General features: G+C 38.8%; 1 protein-coding gene across 1 annotated transcript in view; it reads left to right on the top strand.

The window, feature by feature from the left end:
• The window catches only part of ENKUR (enkurin, TRPC channel interacting protein), a 41,039-nt gene extending 14,468 nt beyond the window's left edge, over positions 1–26,571 (top strand). The window contains exons 3-5 of the mRNA XM_010590671.3: positions 466–689; positions 18,900–19,046; positions 24,074–26,571. Of these exons, the coding sequence (XP_010588973.1) occupies positions 466–689; positions 18,900–19,046; positions 24,074–24,247 (545 nt within the window). The 3' untranslated portion in view covers positions 24,248–26,571. The remainder of the gene's footprint in view (positions 1–465; positions 690–18,899; positions 19,047–24,073) is intronic.
• The last annotated feature ends 1,333 nt before the right edge of the window (positions 26,572–27,904 follow it).

The raw sequence follows: 27,904 nt of genomic DNA, 5'->3' as shown, positions 1-27,904 counted from the left end.
CCTGGAGGTGGGGCTTCTTTGGACAGTCCAAGATGTAATTTAAGATGCTTGCACCATCAAAAACAAAGTCTATTTGGTGGGCACTTTATCACTCTCCACTCTTTGTTTTGATACCACATCCTCTACTTCTACTTTCTCTAAACTTACTTAAATAGGAAAGCTGAACATTGGTTGGTGAAATCTTTGTAATGCTTTCATAAAACCATTAAAAATGTGTTTCTAGCGTGTGACTTGGGATGCTCATCCTTCTACTTTGGATTTTAATATTCTTCATCTGTATTGTCTTTCAACATATTATGTTACACTTAAATTTTTTTCATATATGATTACTGGCTGTTTACCTAAAACATTTGAATATAGTAGTAAAACTCAAATAGATTATGATACTATATCTAAATATAGTAAATAGTACTGAGTAGCAGATTTATAATTTTAGTAGTATCAATGAAATGTTATGCTTAACAGAAAAAAAGTTTGAATGGAATGAGCCCAGAAAGCCACCTGTGCCACAGAGGAGTGAACATCCTGTCATGGGAATACAAAGTGGAAAAAATTTTATAAATACAAATGCAGCTGATGTCATTATGGGAGTGGCTAAAAAGCCCAAACCAATTTATGTTGACAAAAGAACTGGAGACAAGCATGATCTTGAATCTTCAGGACTAGTCCCAAAGTTCATCAATAAAAAGGTAACCTTGTGATATATTAATGACTGACCTGAGATTCAAATAATTTAAATAAGGTGTTGGTAAATGTCATAGATTGAATTGTGTTCCCCCAAAATATGTATCAACTTGGCCAGGCCACGATTCCCAGTATTGTGCAATTGTCCTGCATTCTGTGATCTGAGTTAATTATCCTCCATTTAATGAAGTGTTGTAAATCCTGATCTCTATTTCTTAATGGTTGCTATAAGTCAGAATCGACTCGAAGGCAATGGGTTACGGGTATTTGTTAATGAGGCAAGATTGGTGTGAGGTGTATCTTGAGTCACTGCCTTATAAGAGATTCTGACTTGAGTCACACCCTTACTCAAGTCCCACCCACAATTAAGCCACCACCCTTGCCTGAGTCACAATGTTTATCTTACAAGATATAAAAGGGGAAGTGAGCAGAGAGGGAGGGACCTCACTACAACCATGAAAGAAGAGCTGGGAGTGGAGTACATCCTTTGCACTGAGAACCTCCTAGACCCAGGGGAAGATTGGTGCCTAGACAAATGGAGATCTCTAAGGAACACCAGGCCCACAGATGTTGGAAGAAGACAAGGACCTTCCTCCAAAGCTGATGGACAGAGAAAGCCTTCCCCTGGAGCCAGCGCCTTAAATTCAAACTTCTAGCCTTCTAAATTAGGAGAAAATAAATTTCTGTTTGTTAAAGCCACCCACCTGTGGTATTTCTGTTAAAGCAGTACTAGATAACCAAGACAGAATTTGGTACTGAGAAGTGGGGGTGCTGCTCTAACAGATACCTAAAATGTGGAAGCAGTTTTGGAAAGCTACCCATTTGTGGTATTTGTGTTACAGCAGCACTTGATAACGAAGACAATAATGATTGTCTATCTTATCATTAATGGTGGTGTCACTGGGCAGATTATCTGGATGTACTATTCACATGCCTCTGCAATCTATATTTGGTCCAAATCTAATCTAATGAAAGAAGTTGATAGTATATGGAATGGACAATACCATATAGCTCAGTAGATGAAAGGTAGAATTGTCCTTCTTAATTTCATTATTAATATCTTTAACATTCTCTAAAAGATATTTTTGGTGAGATAGAAATGCTACTACAAGCACAGTAACTACTGTAAATCTAGAAAGAATAACCTTTCAGAAGATCCTCAGATTTAGTCATTAGGTTGTAGTAACTTAGTAGCAAAAATGAGAGAAATGAAGAGGAATACAACTTTGGAGCCATCCATCCCCATTAGTGTAGTATAAATAATTCACATTACTATCTCGACTTGAATATATCCATTTATTTTTAATTTGGGGTAAAGCAGGCCTTGAAAGTATTGTAAAATAACCTGGTCCTTTTGGACATTAAAGAAAATTGGGTCCTCGTTTCTGTCTGGAAAGGTGTTTGTCAGATAGACATATAATTTCATTGGGGGAATTATACAGGCATGGGTTAGATGGTTTGAATATATAAAAAAAAAATTTGAATATAGAGATTCTTTAAAAGCAAAAAAAAAACTTACAAAAGAAAATTTATACAAATTCTATTTCATTTTGTATACTTATAAAGCTTAAAAATGCTTGACACATATAGTAAAATATGAGTGCGAATTCCTAAATAATAAAAATAATAAATAAGTTATGGCAAGAAAGAAAGAAAGAAATAATGGAAGGAAGGAAGGAAGGAAAAAAGTAGAGAAAAAAGAACACTTAATTATGCTCGTGAGGAACCTATACATAGACCAAGTAGCAGTCGTTTGAATACAGCACAGAGATAGTGCATGGTTTAAAATCAAGAAAAGTGTGTTTCAGGGTTATATCCTTTTACCATACTTATTCAGTCTGTATGCTGAGCAAATAGTCAGAGAAGCTGGACTATATGAAGAAGAATGTGTCATCAAGATTGGGGGAAGACTCATTAACAACCTGCAATATGCAGATGATACAACCTTACTTGCTGAAAGTGAAGAGAACTTGAAGTATTTACTGATGAAGATCAAAGACTACAGCCTTCAGAATGGATTACACCTCAAGATAAAGAAAACAAAAATCCTCACAACTGGACCAATAAGCAACATCATGATAAACGGAGAAAAGATTGAAGTTATCAAGGATTTCATTTTACTTGGATCCACAATCGGTGCCCATGGAAGCAACAGTCAAGAAATCAAATGATACACTGCATTGGGCAAAACTGCTGCAAAGCACCTCTTTAAAGTGTTAGAAAGCAAAGATGTCACTTTGAGGACTGTGGTGCGCCTGACTCAAGTCATGATATTTTTAATGGCCTCACATGCAGGTGAAAGCTGGACAATGAATAATGAAGACCAAAGAAGAATTGATGCCTTTGAATCATGGTGTTGGCAAAGAATATTTAATATACCGTGGATTACCAGAGGAACAAACAACCTGTCTTGGAAGGAGTACAGCCAGGGTACTCCTTGGAAGCGAGGAATGCAAGACTACATCTCACAAACTTTGGATATGTTATCAGGAAGGACCAGTCCCTGGAGAAGGATATCACGCTTGGTAAAGTAGTAGTTGTTGTTGTTAGGTGCTGTTGAGTCGGTTCCAACTCAGAGACCCTATGCACAACAGAACGAAACACTGCCCAGTCCTGTGCCATCCTTACAATTGTTCTGCTTGAGCCCATTGTTGCAGCCACTGTGTCAGTCCATCTCTTTGAGGATCTTCCTCTTTTCATTGACCCTCTACTTTATCAAGCATCATGTCCTTCTCTAGGGACTGATACCTTCTGAAAACATGTCCAAAGGACTGAAGACAAAGTCTCGCCATCCTTGCTTCTAAGGAGCATTCTGGTTGTACTTCTTCTAAGACAGATTTTTTCGTTCTTTTGGCAGTCCATAGCATATCAATATTCTTCACCAATACCACAATTCAAAGGCATCAATTCTTCTTTGGTCTTCCTTACTCATTGTCCAGCTTTCACATGTATACGATGCGATTAAAAATGCCATGGCTTGTATCAGGCGCACCTAAGTCTTCAAGGTGACATCTTTGCTTTTCAACACTCTGAAGAGGTCCTTTGCAGCAGATTTGCCCAATGCAATGTGTCTTTTGAGTTTTTGACTGCTGCTTCCATGGGCACCGATTGTGGATCCAAGTAAAATGAAATCCTTGACAACTTCAATCTTTTCTCCATTTATCATAATGTTCCTTATTGGTTCAGTTGTGAGGATTTTTGTTTTCTTTATGTTAAGGTATAATACATACTGAAGGCTGTGGTCTTTGATCTTCATCAGTAAGTGCTTCAAATCCTCTTCACTTTCAGCAAGCAAGTTTGTGCCATCTGCATAACACAGGTTGTTAATGAGTCTTCCTCTAATCCTGATGCCCTGTTCTTGTTCATATAGTCCAGCTTCTTGGATTGTTTGCTCAGCATACAGATTGAATAGGTATGGTGAAAGGATACAGCCCTTAAAAACACCTTTCCTGACTTTAAACCAATCAGTATCCCCTTGTTCTGTCCAAACGACTGTCTCTTGATCTATGTACAGATTCCTCATGAGCACGATTAATTTGTTCTGGAATTCCTATTCTTCGCAATGTTATCCATAATTTGTCATGATCCACACAGTCGAATGCCTTTGCATAGTCAATAAAACATAGGTAAATATCCTCTGGTATTCTCTGCTTTCGGCCAGGATCCATCTAATGTCAGCAATGATACCCCTGGTTCAGCATCCTCTTCTGAATCTGGCCTGAATTTCTGGCAGTTCCTTACCGATATACTGCTGCAGCCACTTTCGAATGATCTTCAGCAAAATTTTCCTTGTGTGTGGTATTAATGATATTGTTTGATAATTTCTGCATTTGGTTGGATCACCTTTCTTGGAATAGCCATGAATATAGATCTCTTCCAGCTGATTGGCCAGGAAGCAGTCTTCGATATTTCTTGGCATAGACAAGTGAGCACTTCCAGGGCTACATCCATTTGTTGAAATATCTCAACTGATATTCTGTCAATCCCTGGAGCCTTGTTTTTCACCAGTGCCTTCAGGGCAGCTTGGACTTCTTTCTTCAGTACCGTTGGTTCCTGATCATATGTTACCTCTTGAAAAGGTTGAATGTCGACATTTTTTTTTCTTAAATAATTTTTATTGTGCTTTAAGTGAAAGTTTACAAATCAAGTCAGTCTGTCACATATAAGCTCATATACCACCTTACTCTATACTCCCACTTACTCTCCCCCTGACAAGCCAGCCCCTCCTTCCAGTCTCTCCTTTCGTGACCGTTTTGCCAGTTTCTAACCCTCTCTACCCTCCCATCTCCCCTCCAGACAGGAGATGCCAACACAGTCTCAAGTGTCCACCAGACACAAGTAGCTCAGTCTTCATCAGTGTCTCTCTCCAACCCATTGTCCAGTCCCTTCCATCTCTGATGAGTTGTCTTCAGGAATGGTTCCTGTCCTGGGCCAACAGAAGCTATGGGGACCAAGACCACCGGGATTCTTCTGGTCTCACTCAGACCATTAAGTCTGGTCTATTTTATGAGAATTTAGGGTCTGCATCCCACTGTTCTCCTGCTCCCTCAGATGTTCTCAGTTGTGCTCCCTGTCAGGGCAGTCATTGGTTGTGGCCGGGCACCATCTAGTTCTTCGGGTCTCAGGATGATGTAAGTGTCTAGTTCATGTGGCCCTTTCTGTCTCTTGGGCTCATAGTTATCGTGTGACCTTGGTGTTCTTCATTCTCCTTTGATCCAGGTGGGTTGAGACCAATTGATACATCTTAGATGGCTGCTTGTTAGCATTTAAGACCCCAGACGCCACATTTCAAAGTGGGATGCAGAATGTTTTCATAATAGAATTATTTTGCCAATTGACTTAGAAGTCCCCTTAAGCCATAGTCCCCAAACCCCCGCCCTTGCTCCACTGACCTTCAAAGCATTCAGTTTATCCTGGAAACTTCCTTGCTTTTGGTCCAGTCCAGTTGAGCTGACCTTCCCTGTATTGAGTATTGTCCTTCCCTTCACCTAAAGTAGTTCTTATCTACTAAAAAAAAAAAAAAAAAATTTTTTTTTAATCAGTAAATAACTCTTTCCCACCCTCCTTCCCTCCCCCCTTGGTAACCACAAAAGTATGTGTTCTTCTCAGTTTATACTATTTCTCAAGATCTTATAATAGTGGTCTTATACAATATTTGTCCTTTTGAATCTAATTTCACTCAGCATAATGCCTTCCAGGTTCCTCCATGTTATGAAATGTTTCACAGATTCGTCACTGTTCTTTACCGATGCATAGTATTCCATTGTGTGAATATACCGTAATTTATTTAACCATGCATCCATTGATGGACATCTTGGTTGCTTCCAGCTTTTTGCTATTGTAAACAGTGCTGCAGTAAACATGGGTGTGCATATATCTGTTCATGTAAAGGCTCTTGTTTCTCTAGGGTATATTCCGAGGAGTGGGATTTCTGGGTTGTATGGTAGTTCTATTTCTAACTTTTTAAGAAAACGCCAGATAGGTTTCCAAAGTGGTTGTACCATTTTACATTCCCACCAGCAGTGTATAAGAGTTCCAATCTCTCCGCAGCCTCTCCAACATTTATTATTTTGTGTTTTTTGGATTAATGCCAGCCTTGTTGGAGTGAGATGGAATCTCAATCGTAGTTTTAATTTGCATTTCTCTAATGGCTAATGATCGAGAGCATTTTCTCATGTATCTGTTAGCTGCCTGAATATCTTCTTTAGTGAAGTGCGTATTCATATCCTTTGCCCACTTTTTGATTGGGTTGTTTGTCTTTTTGTGGTTGATTTTTAACAGAATTATCTATAGATTTTAGAGATCAGGTGCTGGTCGGAGATGTCATAGCTGAAAATTCTTTCCCAATCTGTAGATGGTCTTTTTACTCTTTTGGTGAAGTCTTTAGATGAGCATAGGTGTTTGATTTTTAGGAGCTCCCAGTTATCTGGTTTCTCTTCATCATTTTTGATAATGTTTTGTATTCTATTTATGACTTGTATTTTTTTTTATTAGGGCTTCTAACATTGTCCCTATTTTTTCTTCCATGATCTTTATCGTTTTAGTCTTTATGTTTAGGTCTTTGATCCATTTGGAATTAGTTTTTGTGTGTGGTGTGAGGTACGGGTCCTGTTTCATTTTTTTGCAAATGGATATCTAGTTATGCCAGCACAATTTGTTAAAAAGACTACCTTTTCCCCAGTTAACTGACACTGGGCCTTTTTCAAATATCAGCTGCTCATATGTGGATGGATTTATATCTGGGTTCTCAATTCTGTTCCATTGGTCTATGTGCCTGTTGTTGTACCAGTACCAGGCTGTTTTGACTACTGTGGCTGTATAATAGGTTCTAAAATCAGGTAGAGTGAGGCCTCCCACTTTCTTCTTCTTCTTTCAGTAATGCTTTACTTATCCGAGGCTTCTTTCCCTTCCATATGAAGTTGGTGATTTGTTTCTCCATCACATTAAAAAATGTCATTGAAATTTGGATCAGAAGTGCATTGTATGTATAGATGGCTTTTGGTAGAATAGACATTTTTACTATGTTAAGTCTTCCTATCCATGAGCAAGGTATGTTTTTCCACTTAAGTAGGTCCTTTTTAGTTTCTTGTAGTAGTACTTTGTAGTTTTCTTTATATAGGTCTTTCACATCTTTGGTAAGATTTATTCCTAAGTGCTTTATCTTCTTGCGGGCTACTGTGAATGGCATTGATTTGGTGATTTCCTCTTCAATGTTCTTTTTGTTGATGTAGAGGAATCCAAGTGACTTTTGTATGTTTATCTTATAACCTGAGACTCTGCCAAACTCTTCTATTACTTTCAGTAGTTTTCTGGAGGATTCCTTAGGGTTTTCTGTGTATAAGATCATGTCATCTGCAAATAGAGATAATTGTACTTCTTCCTTGCCAATCCGGATGCCCTTTATTTCTTTGTCTAGCCTAATTGCTCTGGCTAGGACCTCTAGCACAATGTTGAATAAGAGCGATGATAAGGGCATCCTTGTCTGGTTCCCGTTCTCAAGGGAAATGCTTTCAGACTCTCTCCATTTAGAGTGATGTTGGCTGTTGGCTTTGTATAGATGCCCTTTATTATGTTGAGGAATTTTCCTTCAATTCCTATTTTGCTGAGAGTTTTTATCATAAATGGGTGTTGGACTTTGTCAAATGCCTTTTCTGTATCGATTGATAAGATCATGTGGTTTTTGTCTTTTGTTTTATTTATATGGTGGATTACATTAATGGTTTTTCTAATATTAAACCAGCCTTGCATACCTGGTATAAATCCCAGTTGGTCATGGTGGATTATTTTTTTTGATATGTTGTTGAACTCTATTGGCTAGAATTTTGTTGAGGATTTTTGCATCTATGTTCATGAGGGATATAGTCTGTAATTTTCTTTTTTTGTGGTGTCTTTACCTGATTTTGGTATCAGGGATATGGTGGCTACACATAGAATGAGTTAGGTAGTATTCCGTCATTTTCTATGCTTTGAAATAGCTTTAGTAGTAGTGGTGTTAACTCTTCTCTGAAAGTTTGGTAGAACTCTGCCGTGAAGCCATCCAGGCCAGGGCTTTTTTTTTACGGGGAGTTTTTTGATTACCTTTTCAATCTCTTTTTTTGTTATGGGTCTGTTTAGTTGTTCTACTTCTGATTGTGTTAGTTTAGGTAGGTTGTGTTTTTCTAGGAATTCATCCGTTTCTTCTAGGTTTGCAAATTTGTTAGAGTACAATTTTTCATAATAATGATATGATTCTTTTAATTTCAGTTGAGTCTGTTGTGATATGGCCCATCTCGTTTCTTATTTGGGTTATTTTTTTCTTTTCCTGTATTTCTTTAGTCAGTCTGGCCAATGGTTTATCAATTTTGTTCATTTTTTCAAAGAACCAGCTTTTGGCTTTGTTAATTCTTTCAATTGTTTTTCTGTTCTCTAATTCATTAAGTTCAGCTCTAATTTTTATTATTTGTTTTCTTCTGGTGCCTGATGGATTCTAGTGTTGCTCACTTTCTATCTGTTCAAGTTGTAGGGACAGTTCTCTGATTTTGGTTCTGTCTTCTTTATGTGTGTGTGCATTTATTGATATAAATTGACCTCTGAGCACTGCTTTTGCTGTGTCTAAGAGGTTTTGATAGGAAGTGTTTTCATTCTTGTTGCAGTCTATGAATTTCTTTATTCCCTCCTTAATGTGTTCTATAACCCAGTCTTTTTTGACCAGGGTATTGTTCAGTTTCCAAGTATTTGATTTCTTTTCCCTAATTTTTCTGTTATTGATTTCCACTTTTATGGCCTTGTGGTCTGAGAAGATGCTTTGTAATATTTCGATGTTTTGGATTCTGCAAAGGTTTGTTTTATGACCTAATATGTGGTCTATTCTAGAGAATGTTCCATGTGCACTAGAAAAAAAAGTATACTTTGCAGCTGTTGGGTGGAGTGTTCTTTATAAGTCTCTGAGGTCAAGTTTGTTGATTGTAGCAATTAGGTCTTCCGTGTCTCTATTGAGCTTCTTACTGGAAGTCCTGTCCTTCTCCGAAAGTGGTGTGTTGAAGTCTCCTACTATAACTGTGGAGGTGTCTATCTCACTTTTCAGTTCTGTTAAATTTTGTTTTATGTATCTTGCAGCCCTGTCATTGGGTGCATAAATATTGAATATGGTTATATCTTCCTGGTCAATTGTCCCTTTAATCATTATGTAGTGTCCTTCTTTATCCTATGTGGTGGATTTAACTTTAAAGTCTTTTTTTGTCAGAAATTAATATTGCTACTCCTGCTCTTTTTTGCTTGTTGTTTGCTTGATATATTTTTTTCCATCCTTTGAGTTTTAGTTTGTGTCTCTAAGTCTAAGGTGTGTCTCTTGTAGGTGGCATATAGATGGATCGTTTTTCTTTATCCAGTCTGAGACTTTCTGTCTCTTTATTGGTGCATTTAGTCCATTTACATTCAGCGTAATTATAGATTTAAGTATGTGTTTAGTGCTGTCATTTTGATGCCTTTTTGTGTGTGTTGTTGACAGTTTCATTTTTCCACTTACTTTTTTGTGCTGAGACGTTTTTCTTTGTAAATTGTGTGTTCCTCATTTTCATAGTAGTTGAATTTATGTTTGCTGAGTCGCTATGTTTTTTTGGTTTTTATTTTGAGTTATGGAATTATACCTTTTTTGTGGTTACCTTAATATTTACCCCTATTTTTCTAAGTAAAAACCTACCTTATATTGTCCTATATCTCCTTGTTTTCCTCTCCATATGGCAGTTCTATGCCTCCTGTATTTAGTCCCTCTTTTTGATTATTGTGATCTTTTACATACTGACTTCAATGATTCCCTGTTTTGAGCATTTTTTTTCTTTTTAAAATTAATCTTAATTTGTTTTTGTGATTTCCCTACTTGAGTTGATATCAGGATGTTCTGTTCTGTGACCTTGTGTTGTGCTGATATCTGATATTATTGATTTTCTGATGAAACCATTTTCTTTAGTATTTCTTGTAGCTTTGGTTTGGTTTTTGCAAATTCTCTAAGCTTGTGTTCATCTGTAAATATTTTAATTTCACCTTCATATTTGAGAGAGAGTTTTGCTGGATATATGATCCTTGGCTGACAGTTTTTCTCTTCAGTGCTCTATATATGTCATCCCATTGCCTTCTTGCCTGCATGGTTTCTGCTGAGTAGTCTGAACTTATTGATTCTCCACTGTAGGAGACCTTTCTTTTATCCCTGGCTGCTTTTAAAATTTTCTCTTTATCTTTGGTTTTGGCAAGTTTGATGACAATATGTCTTGGTGATTTTCTTTTTGGATCAGTCTTAAATGGGGTTCGATGAGCATCTTGGATAGATATCCTTTCGTCTTTCATAATGTCAGGGAAGTTTTCTGCCGACAGATCTTCAACTATTCTCTCTGTATTTTCTGTCATCCTTCCCTGTTCTGGAACTCTAATCACACGCAAGTTATTCTTCTTGACAGAGTCCCACATGATTCTTAGAGTTTCTTCATTTCTTTTTAATTCTTTTATCTGATTTTTTTTCAACTATATTGGTGTCAATTCCCTTATCCTTCATCTCCCCCACCCTGCATTCCAATTGCTCAATTCTGCTCCTCTGACTTCCTATTGAATTGTCTAATTCTGTAATTTTACTGTTAATCTTTTGGATTTCTGAATGCTGTCTCTCTATGAATTCTTGCAGCTTATTAATTTTTCCACTATGTTCTTGAATAATCTTTTTGATTTCTTCAACTGCTTTATCAGTGTGTTCCTTGGCTTTTTCTGTAGATTGCCTTATTTCATTTCTGATGTCATCCCTGATGTCTTGAAGCATTCTGTAAATTAGTTTTGTATAGTCTGCATCTGGCAATTCCAGGATTGTATCTTCATTTGGGAAAGATTTTGATTCTTTAATTTGGGGAGTTGTAGAAGCAATCACGGTCTGCTTCTTTATGTGGTTTGATATCAACTGCTGTCTCCGAGCCATCTATAACATATTGTAACGATTTATTTTATATTTGCTCACTGAGTCTTATCTTGTATTGTTTTCTTTCAATATACGTAGATGGGCTACTAGATTGCGCTGTCTTGATTGTTGTAGCCCTTGAATCACTTATGTCCTATTACCAGCTGGTTTGGGCTGTTACCAGATATATAAGCCTAAGAGTCCACTCACTATTCTTGAGTAGAATCTGATTTTGGGTCACCAAGTGTGTGGTGCAGACTGTCACCTATCCACCTAGAGAAGTAGTGGTGATAGTTGTGTGCACCAGATTCTGGTATCAGCAGGGGGTCACAGTCTGGGTGGGCAGGATGCTGACAGGCTTCCCCCAAGTGCCAGTGAGGTAGGTGTGTCTCTATTCCTAAAGCACTTTGTTGGGTGGGCTCTGCAGCTGTACCTTAGGCACCCAATGCATGTACCTCTACAGATTGGTAGGTGTCACCATCCTCAGACCCCCTAAGGCAGGAGGCTAGGTGGTCTGGGCGGAGCTTCAGCCCTCAGTTCCCTGTTGTGGGTCAGTGAGGGCTCTGTTTAATACACAGAGATATCAAACCTGGGAAACTTGTCTTTCCAGTAATCCGTTAAAACCATTAATGTCAGATCCCTATCAGAATTGCCTTTGCATTGTAATAGCCACCTTGTTCCCTGTAGGGATGAAAGCCCAAGACTGTGGATCTCATATGCTTGGCTGGAGCTGGTTCTGTATTTTTAGTCCAATTTCAGGAAGTCAGGGAAGGATTTTTGGTCCCCCGGTTTTTTGTAGCTGCTTCTCTCAGGCCAGGAGAATGGGTTAGGAAAAGAAAAAAAAAAACGCAGAGCACTTCACTCTCTCTCTCAGGAAATTCCAATGTTAATGAAGCTGCCTGAGAAGGGTAGGTGAGGGATCAGATAGATAGGAGAGAGTAGCACCTTGGAATATAGACAAAGTTCTTATCTTGCTTGGTGATGACTGTTTTATCTGAGCTTCCCGAGGGGTGTGTAGCCTGTGTGTGTTGGCTGGGTTGAGATTGCCCCCGAGGGTCAGGCCCACGTCCTGTGCTTATGCTGTCTCAGAAGCCATGGTCAGTTCCTCTGCTCCCAGTCCAAAGCCCAGCACCAAGGTTCCCCGGCTGGGATGCCGCACTCCAAGCTCCAAAACCAGTCACTGCCTCCCAGTGACTTCTCCTGTCAGCTGTGTCACTGTGCTGCCTGCATGCACTGGCTGGGCTTCCCCCGAGGTCACTTCTGGGGGCTAGGGCTGCGTCCCGTGTTTGCGCTGTCTCAGGATGCCATGCTCAGCTGCCCTGTGCGCAATCCAAAGCCCAGCACCAAGGTTTTCTGACTGGAACGCTGGCTCCAGAGTCCGAAAACAGTCATTGCTTCCCCATGGTTGCTCGTTCTCAGTGTCTGTCACTCAGGTCAACTCTTTAGATCTGTGTTTGATGATCAGGGTTCATAGATTGTCATGTATGTGATTGATTCACTTGTTTTCCAAGTCTTTGTTGCAAGAGGGATCCAAGGTAGCTTCTACCTACTCGGCCATCTTGGCCACCCTTGACATTCTTTTTTGATATAATGACTCTGTGTTTTTCTTCCATCTTCTTTTTGTTGTTGTTGTTGTTGTTTTTAATTTAATTTAATTTAATTTAATTTAATTTTTTATTAACTTTTATTGAGCTTCATGTGAACGTTTACAAATCAAGTCAGTCTGTCACATATAAGTTAATATACATCTTACTCCTTACTCCCACTTGCTCTCCCCCTAATGAGTCAGCCCTTCCAGTCTCTCCTTTCGTGACAATTTTGCCAGCTTCCAACTCTCTCTATCCTCCCATCCCCCCTCCAGACAGGAGATGCCAACACAGTCTCAAGTGTTCACCTGATATAATTAGCTAACTCTTCATCAGCATCTCTCTCCTACCCACTGTCCAGTCCCTTTCATGTCTGATGAATTGTCTTCAGGGATGGTTCCTGTCCTGTGCCAACAGAAGGTTTGGGGACCGTGACCGCCGGGATTCCTCTAGTCACAGTCAGACCATTAAGTATGGTCTTTTTATGAGAATTTGGGCTCTGCATCCCACTGATCTCCTGCTCCCTCAGGGGTTCTCTATTGTGCTCCCTGTGAGGGCAGTCATCGATTGTGGCCAGGCACCAACTAGTTCTTCTGGTCTCAGGATAATGTAGGTCTCTGGTTCATGTGGCCCTTTCTGTCTCTTGGGATCTTAGTTGTTGTGTGACCTTGGTGTTCTTCATTCTCCTTTGATCCAGGTGGGTTGAGATTCCATCTTCTTTTAATGCTTCCTGCATCATTTAATCTTTTCCACATAGAATCCTTCACTCTTGCAGCTTGAGACTTGAATTTTTTCTTCAGTACTTTCTGCTTGAAAAACACCAAGCATGTTCTTCCCTTTTGGTTTTCCATCTCCAGATCTTTGCACATGTCATTAAAATATTTTACTTTGTCCTCTGGAGTCGTCCTTTGAAATCTTCTGTTCAGTTCTTTTACTTCATCATTTCTCCCTTTTGGAAACCCTGGTGGTGTAGTGGTTAAGTGCTACGGCTGCTAACCAAGAGGTCAGCAGTTCGAATCCTCAAGGCACTCCTTGGAAACTCTATGGGGCTGTTCTACTCTGTCCTATAGAGTTGCTATGAGTCGGAATCAACTTAATGGCAGTGGGTTTGGTTTTTGTTTTTTCTTCCTTTTGCTTTAGCTGCTCAACGTTCCAGAGCAAGTTTCAGAGTCTCCTCTGACATCCATCTTGGTCTTTTCTTTGTTTTCAATGACCTCTTGCTTTTTTCATATATGATGTCCCTTATGTCATTCCACCACTTGTATGGTCTTCAGTCATAAGTGTTCAAAAGGTCAAATCTATTCTTGAGATGGTTTCTGAATTCAGGTGGGATATACTCAAGGTCATATTTTGGCTTTCGTGGACTTGCTCCAATTTTCTTCAGTTTCAGCTTGAGCTTTCATATGAGCAATTAATGGTCTGTTCCCCAGTTGGCCCTGGCCTTGTTCTGACTGATAATATTGAGGTTTTCCATTGTCTCTTTCCACAGATGTAGTCAATTTGATTCCTGTTTATTCCATCTGGTGAGATCCATGTGTATAGTTGTCACTTATGTTGGTGAAAAAAGGCATTTGCAATGAAGAAGTCGTTAGTCTTGCAAAATTCTATCATTCGATCTCCACCACTGTTTCTATCTCCAAGGCCTTATTTTCCAACTACTGATCTTTCTTCTTTGTTTCCAACTTTCGCATTCCAGTCACTAGTAATTATCAATGCATCCTGATTGCATGTTCGATCAATTTCAGACTGCAGAAGTTGGTAATAATCCTCAATTTCTTCATCATTGGCCTTAATGGTTGGTGTGTAAATTTGAATATTAGTTGTATTAACTGGTCTTCTTGTAGGCACATGGATATTGTTCTATCACTGACAGGCTCGTACTTCAGGATTGATCTTGAGATGTTCTTTTTGACGATGAATGCAACATCATTCCTCTTCAAGTCGTCATTCCCAGCATAGTAGACTATATGATCTTCCGATTCAAAATGGCCAATACCAGTCCATTTCAGCTCACTAATGCCTAAGATATCGATGTTTATGTGTTCCATTTCATTTTTGATGACTTCCAATTTTCCTGGATTCATACTTCGTACATTTCAGGTTCCTATTTTTAATGGATATTTTCAACTGTTTCTTCTCATTTTGATTCATGCCACATCAGCAAATGAAAGTCCCGAAAGCTTTACTCCACCCACGTCATTAAGGTCGACTCTACTTTGAGGAGACAGCTCTTCCTCAGTCATCTTTTGAGTGCCTTCCAACCTGGGGGACTCATCTTCCAGCACTATATCAGACAATGTTCCACTGCTATTCATAAGGTTTTCACTGGCTAATTCTTTTCACAAGTAGACTGCTGGGTCCTTGTTCCTCCTCTGTCTTAGTCTGGAAGCTCAGCTGAAACCTGTCCTCCATGGGAGACCCGGCTGGTATCTGAATACCAGGGGCATAGCTTCCAGCATCACAGCAACACACAAGCCCCCACAGTACAACAAACTGACAGACACGTGAAGGTGGTAAAGTAGAGGGTCAGTGAAAAAGAGGAAGACCGTGAATGAGATGGATTGACACAGTGGCTGCAACAATGGGCTCAAACAAAGTAATGATTGTGAGGATGGTGCAGGACCAGGTAGTGTTTCCTTACGTTGTACATAGGGTTGCTAAGAGTTGGAACTGACTCAGCCACACCTAACAACAAGAGCAACAGTTGGCTTTTCTTTATTTCTTTTAGGACCTTAGCCTTTAGTCTTGAGTTATTAAGGCCTTTTGTTATGGGTTGAATTTCGTCCCCCCCCCCCCGCCCCAAAATGTGTATCAACTTGGCTAGGCCATGATTCTCAGTACTGTGTTGTCCACTGTTTTGTGATCTGATGTGATTATCCTATATGTTGTAAATCCCAACCTCAGGATTAGAGGCAGTTATGTTAATGAGACAGGACTCAATCTACAGCATAGATTTTATCTTGAATCAATCTTTTTGAGATCTAAAAAAGAGAATTTAGCAGAGAGGAGTGAGACCTCATGCCACCAAGAAAGAAGTGCCAGGAGCGGAGCGCATCCTTTGGACCCAGGGTGCCTATGCTGAGACTCTCCTAGACTAGGGTAAGACTGATGATAAGAAACTTCCCCCAGAACCAACAGAGAAAGAAAGCCTTCCCCTGGAGCTGGTGCCTTGAATTCTAGCCATCTAAACTCTGAGAGAATAAACTTCTGTTTGTGAAAGCCATCCACTTGTGGTATTTCTGTTATAGCAACACTAGATGATTAAGACACCTCTTATGCATGGTTTAGTTAAATAAGACAAATACTTCCAAGACCTTTATTTAAAAAAAAAAAAAAAAAAGCCTTATTAGATACCAAGCACATCAGCTTTAAGAGAAAGCTGACTTGGGACATGATGTTGTTTTTGGAAATGCAAAGTATATTTTTAGGTACCTAGGTGCTTTTTTTTTTTTTTAGGTGCTTACGGAGCCCTGGTGGCACAGTGTTTAAGAGCTTAGCAGTTAACCAAAAGGTCAACAGTTTGAATCTACCAGCCGCTCCTTGGAAGTTGTATGGGGCAGTGTTACTCTGTCCTATAGGGTCGCTATGAGTCGGAATTGACTGAGCGGCAGTGGGTTTGGTTTTTGGTTTAGGTGGCTTACAAGGACTGATGGCAATGCAATCAGCAGTGATTCTTTCATAATAACGAATGTGTTGACTTTGCTGTCTAAAGAAATGGAATTACTCATTGTTCATTCTTCAAAGAATTATTTCAGAATGTAGTTGGTGCTGGGTATGACAATGAATGAGAAAGCCAAAGTTTCTGTCCTCTTGGAGTTTGCCTTCTGTGAAGAGACAGACTCGCCAAAAACAGACTGTAAAATAGCATACATAACAAGTGTTCTGGCCTGAATTTCTGGCAATTCCCTGTCGATGTACTGCTGCAACCACTTTTGAATAATCATCAGCAAAATTTTACTTGTGTGATATTAATGTTATTGTTTGGTAATTTCCTCATTCTTTTAGATCAACTTTCTTTGGAATGGGCACAAAGATGGATCTCTTCCAGTCGTTTCTTGGCGTAGATGAGTGGGCACTTCCAGCAGTGCATCCATTTGTTGAAACATCTCAGTTGGTATTCTGTCAATTCCTGGAGCCTTGTTTTTTTCTCCAATGCCTCCAGTGCGGTTTAGACTTCTTCCTTCAGTACCATCGGTTCTTGATCATATGCTACCTCCTGAAATGGTTGACCGTCGAACAATTCTTTTTGGTACAGTGACTCTGTGTATTCCTTCCATCTTCGTTTGATGCTTCCTGCATCATTCAATATTTTGCCCATAGAATTCTTCAGAATTGCAACTCAAGACTTGAATTTTTTCTTCAGTTCTTTCGGCTTGAGCAATGCCGACTGTGTTCTTTCCTTTTGGTTTTCTATCTCCAGGTCTATATACATGTTGTAATAATATGTCTTTACTGTGTCTTCTAGAGCTGACCCTTGAAATCTTCTGTTCAGCTGTTTTACTTCATTTCTTCCTTTCACTTTAGTTACTTGACATTCAAACGCAAGTTTCAGAGTCTCTTCTGACATCCATTTTGGTCTTTTCTTTCCTGTCTTTTTAATGACCTTTTCATCCTTTATGTATGATGTCCTTGATGTCATCCCACAATTCATCTGGTCTTCAGTCATTAGTGTTCAGTGCGTCAAATTGATTTTGAGACGGTCTCCAAATTAAGGTGGGATATACTCAAGGTCATACTTTGGCTTTTGTGGACTTGTTTTAATTTTCTTCAGCTTCAACTTGAGCTTGCATATGAGCAATTGATGGTCTGTTCCACATTTAGCCCCTGGCCTTGTTCTGACTGGTAATACTGAGTTTCTCCATCATCTCTTTCCACAGATGTAGTCGATTCAATTCCTATGTTTTCCATCTGGCGAGGTCCATGTGTATAGCCACCATTTATGTTGTTAAAAAAAAGTATTTGCAATGAAGAAGTCTTTCCAAATTCTCTCATGTGATCTCTGGTGTCATCTCTATCACCAACGCCAGATTTTCCAACTACTGATCCTTCTTCTTTGTTTCCAGCTTTTGCATTCCCATCATCAATGCATTTTTATTATAAAACCCAGTGCTGTCGAGTTGATTCCAACTCATAGCAACCCTATATGTTTGATTAATTTCGGACTGCAGAAAATAGTAAAAATTTTCAATTTCCTTATCATCAATAGCCAACTACTATGTATAAAACAAAAACAAACCCAAAGGCATTGCCATCTAATAGATTTCCACTCATGGTGACCTTCTAGGACAGAGTAGAACTGCCCCACAGGGTTTCCAAAGCTGTAATCCAGGCAGACTGCCACATCTTTCTTCTGTGAAGTGACTGGTAGGTTTAAATTACTGACCTTTTGGTTAGCAGCCTAGAGTTTAACCACTGAGCCACCAGGTTTCCTTACTATGGCTAAAGTAAGAGCCAATTCATCAGCCAGGAACAGTCACTGGACAACATTCAGAAAAGAAGAAAACAAGTGACCTCAGTGACACCTCAGGTTGTTTTAATAGACTGGAATCAACTAGTTCCCAGTGAGGAAAAATTACATGTGTCAATTTGCAGTGTTTGAACAAAGGTTTTAAATCAGTGTCTTTGTTGCATAGTGCTGCTATAACAGAAATACCACAAGTGAATGTCTATAATAGAGAGAAACGTATTCTCGCACAGTTCAGGAGACTACAAGTCTGAATTCAGGGTGCCAGCTCCAGGGGGAGGCTTTCTGTTTGTCACCTCTGGGGGAAGGTCCTTGTCATCAATCTTCCCCAATAAGGAGCTTCTCAGCACAGGAGCCCCAGGTCCAAAGGATGAGCTATTCTCCTGGCCCTTGTTTCTTGGTGGTATGAGGTCCCCCTATCTCTCTGCTTGCTTCTCTCTTTTATATCTTAAAAGAGATTGACTAAAGATACAACCTAATCTTGTAGATTGAGTCCTGCCTCATTAACATAACTGCCTGTAATCCTGCCTCATTAACATCATAGAGGTACGATTTACAACACATAGGAAAATCACATCAGATGACAAAATGGCGAACAATCACACAAAACTGAGAATCATGGCCTAGCCAAGTTGACACATATGACAATTGGTAAGGTTTATTTTTCTCCCATTCATTGGTTAGTATATATAGCATATATAAGATTGCATTCAAGATATTGACTTTTTTTTTAACTGAAAAATTCTTGCAGGATTATGGTGTCACACCTGGATATATATGCAAGCGAAATGAGGAAGTAAAGAAAGCCCAAGAAGAATATGATAATTATGTCCAGGAAAACCTTAGAAAGGCAGCTATGAAAAGGCTGTCTGATGAAGAAAGGGAGGCAGTTCTGCAGGTGTGTGTTCTGTATTTTATATTTGTCTGTAACTCTTGGAAACATCTCTAAATTGTATACCACTTCCCCACTCCCCTTTATTATTAAAGCCGGTGCTTTGATTTTGAAATCAGAATAATCTCCTTTGGTTATGGTGGCAAACCACATGCAGCAAATCTGACTCTTCGGGAGGAGGAAAAAATTATACTTAGGGATTCACTGAACAACATTTTATTTCCAATTTGGTGAGATTCTGTTATTTCCTGAAGTGTTGTAGGAAGCCCACCTCTCCTGCACCAATCATGCATGTATAGGGCAACTAAGCATTTTTACTTTCATTCTCTTGCCCGTATATATCGAAAAAATATATTCATATATTGGTTATTTTTCACTAGATGGAGCTCTAGAATAGTTGAAACTATCCCTAAACCAGCTTTTTCTTTTTCTTTTTTACTGTAACACAAATGTCCAGATTTTATCATCACTAGGCTTTTTTTTTTTTTTTTTTAGGCATTAGGTTTTATGTGTATTTTCCTTCTTTTATTAAATATAAGTAAAATAGATTTGAAAAGATATTTACTTGTGAGCTTTTAATGCAAGACTTTTATCTGAAGCATTTCAAATGTTAGAGAATGTGACCAGGGTTACCACTCCATCATCACGTTTAGAGAGTATTTATTAAGCACGTATACTATTCTACATTTATATAGAGCTGTCTCTGTATAGCACTTTACCCTTTGTTTTGGTACTTTTAAAGCTTTCTACAAAGCTATTTCTAGGGAACTTTTAAAAACAGAAAAAAAAATTTTGTGTTAACTTCTGTTAAAAAATGAATTCATATGCTGTTATAAATTTTAACATTTTATCGATGTCATGATAGTCATCAATAGGCATTTATTAAACAGAGTATTATGCCAAGCCCTGAGGATATTAAAAAGGCATAAGGTACAATTTCTGGTATAGAGAACATTATCATTTAATTGATCAGCAGCGGTATATATGTATACGTTGCTGGGTGCCACAGAGACGATGCCGATTCACAGAAACCCCGTGTTTCAGAGCAGAACTGCCCTACAGGGTTTTCTAGGCTGTAATCCTTACGGGAGCAGATTGCCAGCGCTTTCTCCTGTGGAGCCACTGGGTGAGTGAGAACTGCCAGCCTTTATGTTAGCAGCGGAGCACTTAACCACTGGTCACACGGGCTGATTTATAAATGTACATATGCACATGTGAATGTATTTATATGTAAATGTGTGCATATGTGTGTGTGTAAGTTTTATAAGGGTTCCAAGGCATGGATCTCCACTGAAGGATGGGAATTAAAGTGCCAAGCAGGAGGGGATCCCCTACAGCAGAAGTGGCCTAAGGATAGGGACTGTGTCTCTTTGTTGACAGCTATATCCCTGGTACCTAACACAGTGCCCAGTATAAACACAGGTGCTCAGTAATGATGTGCCCGAAGGAAAAGAGGAATACAGGCAGGCAGGAAGGCTGGCAGCCACAGACGTGGGAATTTCACTGGCATTTTCAGGGAGCACTAGCTGCCAGTGAGGCTGAAGCAGAGCATCATAAAGGAAAAGTGACCCTTGTTAGAGACGGAACATGTTAACACAACACTCTGAATGCCGTGTCTAACTGTGCAGTGACTTAACACAGATTGTGACTTATTCTATTTTAGCTAATTAACTCAATTCTCTAATTCATTAGAGGGAGGTGCTGGTCTTGACCCATTCATTCTCATTCATATTCTTTCTCTTTCTGTCTCTCTCTCCCCCTTCTTCCCCCCTCTCCACTTGGATTCTACCATTTTCAGAAAGTATATGAATTTGTGAAAGCCAGATTTTTATATCTAAATGATGCTGATGAATAGGGAAAAGTGGAAGAACTTCCCTCAAGAAGAAAAGGCTTCTCCTTCATATAACTCTTTGACTGTAGTTGATAATCAGCCCTCAGCTTCCTAATGTGGTCACTACAGGGTTTCATTGCATACCCTTTGATGCAGCCATGGCAAATCCTCCATTGGATGCCTTATTGGCTGGGGAATATAGTTGCCATAGCAACAAAGCCACTAGCTATACTCCTGACAAGCCCTGAACCATGCTTCCCCCCGATGATGAGTTGCAGTTCTATGACAACACAGTTGTATGCTCCTGAGCTGGCCACATTCTGTTCATTCTTCATAAAATAACTCATTGTATCTGGAAGGCATCGTCTGGTCTAATGATTCCAAACCCCTTATTTACAGATAAGGATATAAAATGCAAAGATGTTAAGTGGGCTTATTTGTTCATTCACCCAATTCATTCATTTATTGCATATCTAATATATTCCAGACTCTATGCCCAACTCTGGGAATACTGTAGTGAGCAAAACAAATACAGCCCTTGTCAGTGAACTTAGAGTTTGCTTTAGATTTGCTCTTGGTCACAAAATTTTCAAGTATCTGAATAAGAACTACAACTCACACCTACCTATTCCCAGGCCAATGTTTTCCACACTATGTTATACACACCTGCACAGGAAGTTAACAAAGGGAAGCTGTAACCCTCAGGGCTCCAGGAGGAAAGAGAAGGTACACTCAGCTGGGATTTTGAAGATAATTTCATGAAGGAACTCTTTACAAAAGCGAAGCAGAGTTAAGGGAACCAGCAGGGAACACTGAGGTACCCATGGACTAAAAACAATGGGAATCCACCAGCACCCTTGGCATGAAGGGCAGGGGGATAACTGTGTTACCAGAGCACTGGGAGATCTGGAGCCTGGAAGAGGGGCTAATTAACTCAATTCTCTAATTCATTAGCGGCAGGGTACTGGTCTTGGCCTATTCATTCCCATTTGTATTCATTCATTTTCTCCCCCTTCTCACCCCACACTCTGGCAGGTGTTGTAGTCACAGAAGGATGCGGTCAGAACTAGCTTCCAGGCAGGGCCAAGAAAGAGGGAGAAGAAAAGCCCTGACCTCTCTCTCCTCCCATGAGTGCCTCCATTGGCTGAACTCAGCCAGAGGTCAGAGGGCAAAGGAGCCAGGATGGTGCAGCCCACAAGGATCAACCCCCAGCCCCCACCCCAAGACACAGAGCAGGGCAAGAAGATGGAGAATGAGTGGAGGGGGCAGGGTGCAACAGGAGCATGGAACTCAAAACACCTCCAATTTATTTTATGACCACTTCTCCCTATTTGAATTTTTTTCCAAAATGAGTAATGTCATTTCAACATTAAAACAGAAGAGAAAAAAAATTATGAAATAAAGAAAAATTGCTATTGCTGCAATGGATAAAAGATTTCCAGATGAAATAACCAAAAAGGAAAAAAAAAGTCTCAAAAGCCTCAAGGTGGTTGTTTCAATATAATATGAAATACTAGTTATATTTAGTTCCCCTTACCTAGCTGTTAACTTTGATCCAAACATTATTGTACACAGTAGAAGATAAAAGCAAACTATCCCCAGAAGAGAATACAGAGAAAAAGTATAGCTGCTGTGACCACAAGTGATGTGGCAATAGCACCCAACTAGCAATGAAAACCCTTTGATATTTGAAAGTGTATAAATACATAGATTTCCTCTATGCAGTAGGCACCCCTGTGGAGCCCTGCGGAAGCATATTTCACATTTCATAAAAAAGAAAAAAAAAAAGAGTGTGGAAAAATATAATTTTTTGAGGGCTTCTTTTTAGAATACATCTCATACACTTTTCAGGATGTGTTATACAATTTTAATAAACCCAACCCCTGTTGTTTCTTTCTTTCTTTTTTTTTTTTTTTAGCTTGGATGTCTTTTCCATCTACCTTTTCCCTTTCCAAACCCTTGATATACTCTCACTCAATGAGAAGTCAAAATTTGTTGCCCTTTCCCCCAACCAACCTATGCTTACAGTGTGCCCGATCCTATGATCATTTTTACCTAAGTATGGAAATAAACCATTAAGATTTTGTTGCCTTTGAAAAGTTTCCACAAGATTAAATTTGTACCACGAGGACTTATCTGAAGGCGTTATTATATCAGACACCTCTGACCCTCTCCTGAGTAGGAATGTATGACCACCATTTCCAAGGGCCATGTTTTCAAAGCAGTGTTTTAAATTGCGCTTGCATTTTTGCTTTCTGGTTTTATATAAATAAAATGAGACATGCACTCACAGTGAATTATAAAAGGTGCTAATATATAGAATTTCATCGCATAAGTTCAATTAGTAGTTTAAGACCATTTTGGCAATGGGACCCCTAGTGCACTGTGATAAGAAATGGTCATCTATGCAGAGATGGAAATGACCTTATTGCTCCTAAGAGAACCCTAATTTTGAATGTGTTGATTTCTGATAAAGTAAAACATTAACTAGACTACAGAATTAGCATATGTATTATGTTTAATGGCGTTTCAATCATTTCTAGAATAAATAAATGGGAAATATAGATCCCTCGGTTTACTGGGTTTTTATAGATCCCTCAACTATATCTATATATTAATATATTTATTTAATATATTAAAAAGATACTTAAAATCATATTTTATAACACTGAATTTTGGTGTTTTGTGTAACTCCATCATGTTAGATGTAAGAAACTACGGCTATGCAAGTCAGAATCACTCTTTTAATGTGATTTCTCTGTTGAAGAATGAGGATAATGATTTAAAAAGAAAATTCTAAAGATAAAAAAGTAGAATTCTTATAAGAAAGCCTTTCTGTTCAAAAATGTTTTTACTTGGGGATATCAATTCTAACTTGCTGCTTTAACCAAAGCATTTGCTATGAGCTCAGTTACATACTCCTCATAACTCTGCAAATGCACATTTGATGGTAAAAACAAGTACAGTAACATTAAAAACAGAGCAAAGAAATACTCCCAGTGGGAGCTGAGCACACAATCAAGGACAGAATTTGGCCTCTGCACAGTATTTTTTGTTACTGTGGCCAAGTCCTTGATAAATATGTATCATTTGTAAAAGTTATTTTTGTCAGTTTTCTTTACCTATTTACGCTGTCCTTTACCACTATGGTTTTACTTTATGTTTACAGTTTAGTATTTACGGTTTTCTTTACCATTTACAGGGGCTGAAAAAAAACTGGGAAGTGGTGCATAAAGAGTTCCAGTCTCTCTCGGTCTTCATAGATTCCATACCGAAGAAAATGCGCAAGCAGAAGCTGGAAGAAGAAATGAAGCAACTGGAACATGATATTGGTGTAATTGAAAAGCATAAAATTATTTATATTGCTAATAAGTAATAACAGATTGTGAAAGTATAGTAATTTCAATGTAGAAAAAATCACAAACATAAAAATGGAACTAAAGTTTTTTAAAGAGGAAAATCATATGAAGAGAGTAAAAATAGTCTTAAGAGAATCAAAATGCTTAGGCAATGTTTAAACGATAATGTGAATTATTCACTTACATAAGAGAAAATTTTGTTTCTACCAGTGTCAGGTTTTCCGATTGTAAACCAATTAAAGTTTGGTGTACCGTGTTCCAGTTCCATAGTGTAATTCATTTATTATTATGGACTTGTTTCACATAAACATTAATTTCTGGGCCCTAAAAACTAAAGTCAGCATTCAGAGTTTTCAAAATTTTTCTCCACTACATGATACAAGGATTACAGCGTTAACAACTGTTGAGTGTTTTGAATTGGAAATAGTGGCATATGCCTTCTTACCACTCCAGTGTGTTTTCTACATATTGATTCACAGCTCCACACATTTAATGGCATATACGCTCCACAGCCTATGTCATCTGCAGCGATTCCCAACGGTAAATGTTATCAACATCCATATCACTATCCATGCTGAAAGGCTTACATTTGGAGGGAGAAAAATTAAGAAGATGACTCAGAAAATTAAGAAGTCAACTTATAAAATGCATCATTGAAGATGATTAAATACATAGAATAGCCTCCTTCTTGATGCACCAACTTTTGAAAACTTGTCTATTCTCTGACTTTTATTTCATAATTCATTGTATGTATCTCGTTAAAATGGGATGTTAGTTTTTTTGGTCTTTTCTATTTATCTATTTTGTGAATTCTGGTCTCTATTTGTAAGATTACATAATTTATTAAGCAATCAGTTTACATAAGTGGAGCTGTCTTCAACTCAGAATAAGAAGCAAAAGTCTATAAATATCTAAGAGGGAAAAGATTCTTTTATGAAATTTTAAGTTAGAGAAATTCAGTAAAATATCAGGGCAATAACAATTTTTACTGCTTACACTGATTTTATACTACAGACAACATAGAATCAAATGACAAACCTTCTCGAGCTCTTTCTTCATTAAACGCAGGATTTGGGTGCATTGTAGAAAAGCTTGCTTTAGTTAATGAAAGAAAAATGCTTACGTAGAAATATTTTTGAAAACTCACATTAAACTTTCCCCATATCCCTTTATGAGCATCATTTCTTTATTCCTATATTACTTTAGGACATCAAAATAAAAGATAGCTTATGATATACTCTCACTTATCCAGAATGGTTGATTTTTTTTTTTATTTGTAAGATGATTCCTATCCATACTAATTTTTAAATAATTCAAAATCAGTAGCAATTAAAATCTTCTGATTGTCTCAACCTTACGGTTCTTGTGTTCGGGGTCGTAAATGGGAGTTGCCTTAAATGTTAAAATAATAACTTTGTGGTTTTAACATGCGGTTTTTCTTTTGGTTCTGTAAATGTCTACTAAGGAATCCGAACCATTCTCCATGGCACACGGTGTTGTACTAGATAAATTTTATTACCTTTGTCACCTACAGCCTTCTTGTAGAAACTTTCTCATCCATAGTTCCTGGGAGGGCTAGCCCTACCATCAGAATTCCAACCTTGAATAGTTCCAGTGCATCCCCTCCACACGCACATCTTGGTCATCCTATCAGTCAGAAGAGGGACCGACACCTAACTCAGGTGGTTGACCAGTGATATGGACTGAATTGTGCCCTTCCAAAATGTGTATGAACTTGGTTAGGCCTTGATTCCCAGTATTGTGTGATTATCTACTCTTCTGAGATTTGATGTAATTATCCTATGTGTTGTAAATCCTAACCTCTATGATGTTAATGAGACAGAATTAGAGACAGATATACTAATGAGGCAGGGCACAATCTACAGGATTAGGTCATATCTTGTATCAATCTCTCTTGAGATATAGAAGAAAGAAGCAAGCGGAGAAGAGAGGAGCTCATTACCACCAAGAAAGACAAGCCACAGCAGAGGGCATCCTTTGGACCCACGTTCCTTGAGCTGAGAAGCTTCTAGAATAGGAGAAAATTGATGTCAAGGACCTTCCCCCAGAACCGACAGAGGAGCCTCCCCCTGGAACTGGTGCCCTGAACTCAGACTTCTAGCCTCCTAACCTGTGAGAGAATAAATTTCTGTTTATTAAACCATCCACTTGTGATATTTCTGTTACAGCAACACTAGATATCTAAGACAGCCAGTGACTGATGAGATTATCTCTCTTGAGAGCATGAACTAAGAGACACAGAGACTGCAGTTACTTGAGGGTAGACATCTGAGCCTAAGAGGTCACACTTCATGGCTATAGCTAGTTTGACTTGACTTCTGTTGCTGTTCAGAAAAGCTCTGAGTGGAATAAAGATTCAGGGTGGTTTGGCCCTTGCCTATCTCTTCAGCTTCATTTTTGAAATGCTGCCCTTCTCCTACCCACTATGATTGATATTCCTATAACACTGAGGTACTAGAAGCCTCCCATATCTGTGCACACATTGTTTCTTCTGCCCAGAAAATTGTGTCCTTCTCTGTCTCTCTCTCCCTGCATGTCTTCCTGGCAATTCCCTAGCTCACATCTTGGCCCAGGACTTGACTTCTGATCTGAGGGCCCAGAAGTTCCTACTATTCTCAGAACTTCAGAGACTGACCTACATAAATTAAAATGCATGTGAACTTAAGTTGCCACGTGGATATCAATTTTAAAATTTGTATTAAGAAATATCTCTCATTGGAATCAATCCTCATGATTAGTGCATTTTCTCCCAGTTGTCAAGGTCTGTGGGAAGACAAATCATAATCAAAAGGGTACTCTAGATAGAACAGAGTAAAAAGAAAAAGGAATCTAGATTATTTTATAAAAATAACCTTCAACTAACATAGTTTATTCATTGTCACTCAACAAATATTGACTGCCAGAAACTGTTCTAGTTGGCGGACACATAGTAGTGAACAAAATAGCAAGGTTGAGAAGACATAAATAATCATACAAATGCATTTATAATTACAAATTTAAGTGTTCTGAAAGAAAACAATAGAAGGCTACACAAGAGAAGATCAAAGGAGTCCTAAATCAGATTGTGTAGTTAAAGGAATGTCTTTCTGAGAATTCGACATGTAAAATTAAACAGAGGATTAGAAGTTGAGGGAGGTGGGGGAGAGGAAGGTTGTGAAGGGAAAAGAATCCCAAGCAGAGAGAACAAAATGTGTGAAGAAATCAAGGGAGGAAACCTTTGACCCCTCAGAGAAAGGCAGCCATTGTGGCTGGAGTGTACTTAGAGGGGGAGGGGTGCGAACTGAAGGTAAGAAGGGAAGCAGGGATTATTGACGTGTTTTAAGTAGGGAGATGGCATGATATGACCTGTATTTTCAAATAATCTCTTGCTACTGGGTGCCATTGAGTCAGTTCCAAATCATAGCGAGCCTGCACAGCAGAATGAAACACTGCCTGGTCCTGTGCCATCCTCACAAATGTTTTGTGTTTGAGCCCACTGTTGGCAACCACCGTGTCAATCCATCTCATTGAGCATTTTCCTCTTTTTCTACTGACGGTCTACTTTACCTAGCATGATGTCCTTCTCCAGACATTGGTCCCTCCTGATAACATGTCCAAAGTAAGCAAGATGAAGTCTCACTGTCCTCACTTCTAAGGAGCATTCTGTGTGTACT

This window comes from Loxodonta africana, chromosome 4, assembly GCF_030014295.1.
Source record: "Loxodonta africana isolate mLoxAfr1 chromosome 4, mLoxAfr1.hap2, whole genome shotgun sequence".
NCBI lineage: Eukaryota > Metazoa > Chordata > Mammalia > Proboscidea > Elephantidae > Loxodonta > Loxodonta africana.
This window is presented reverse-complemented; position numbering and strand designations above follow the sequence as displayed.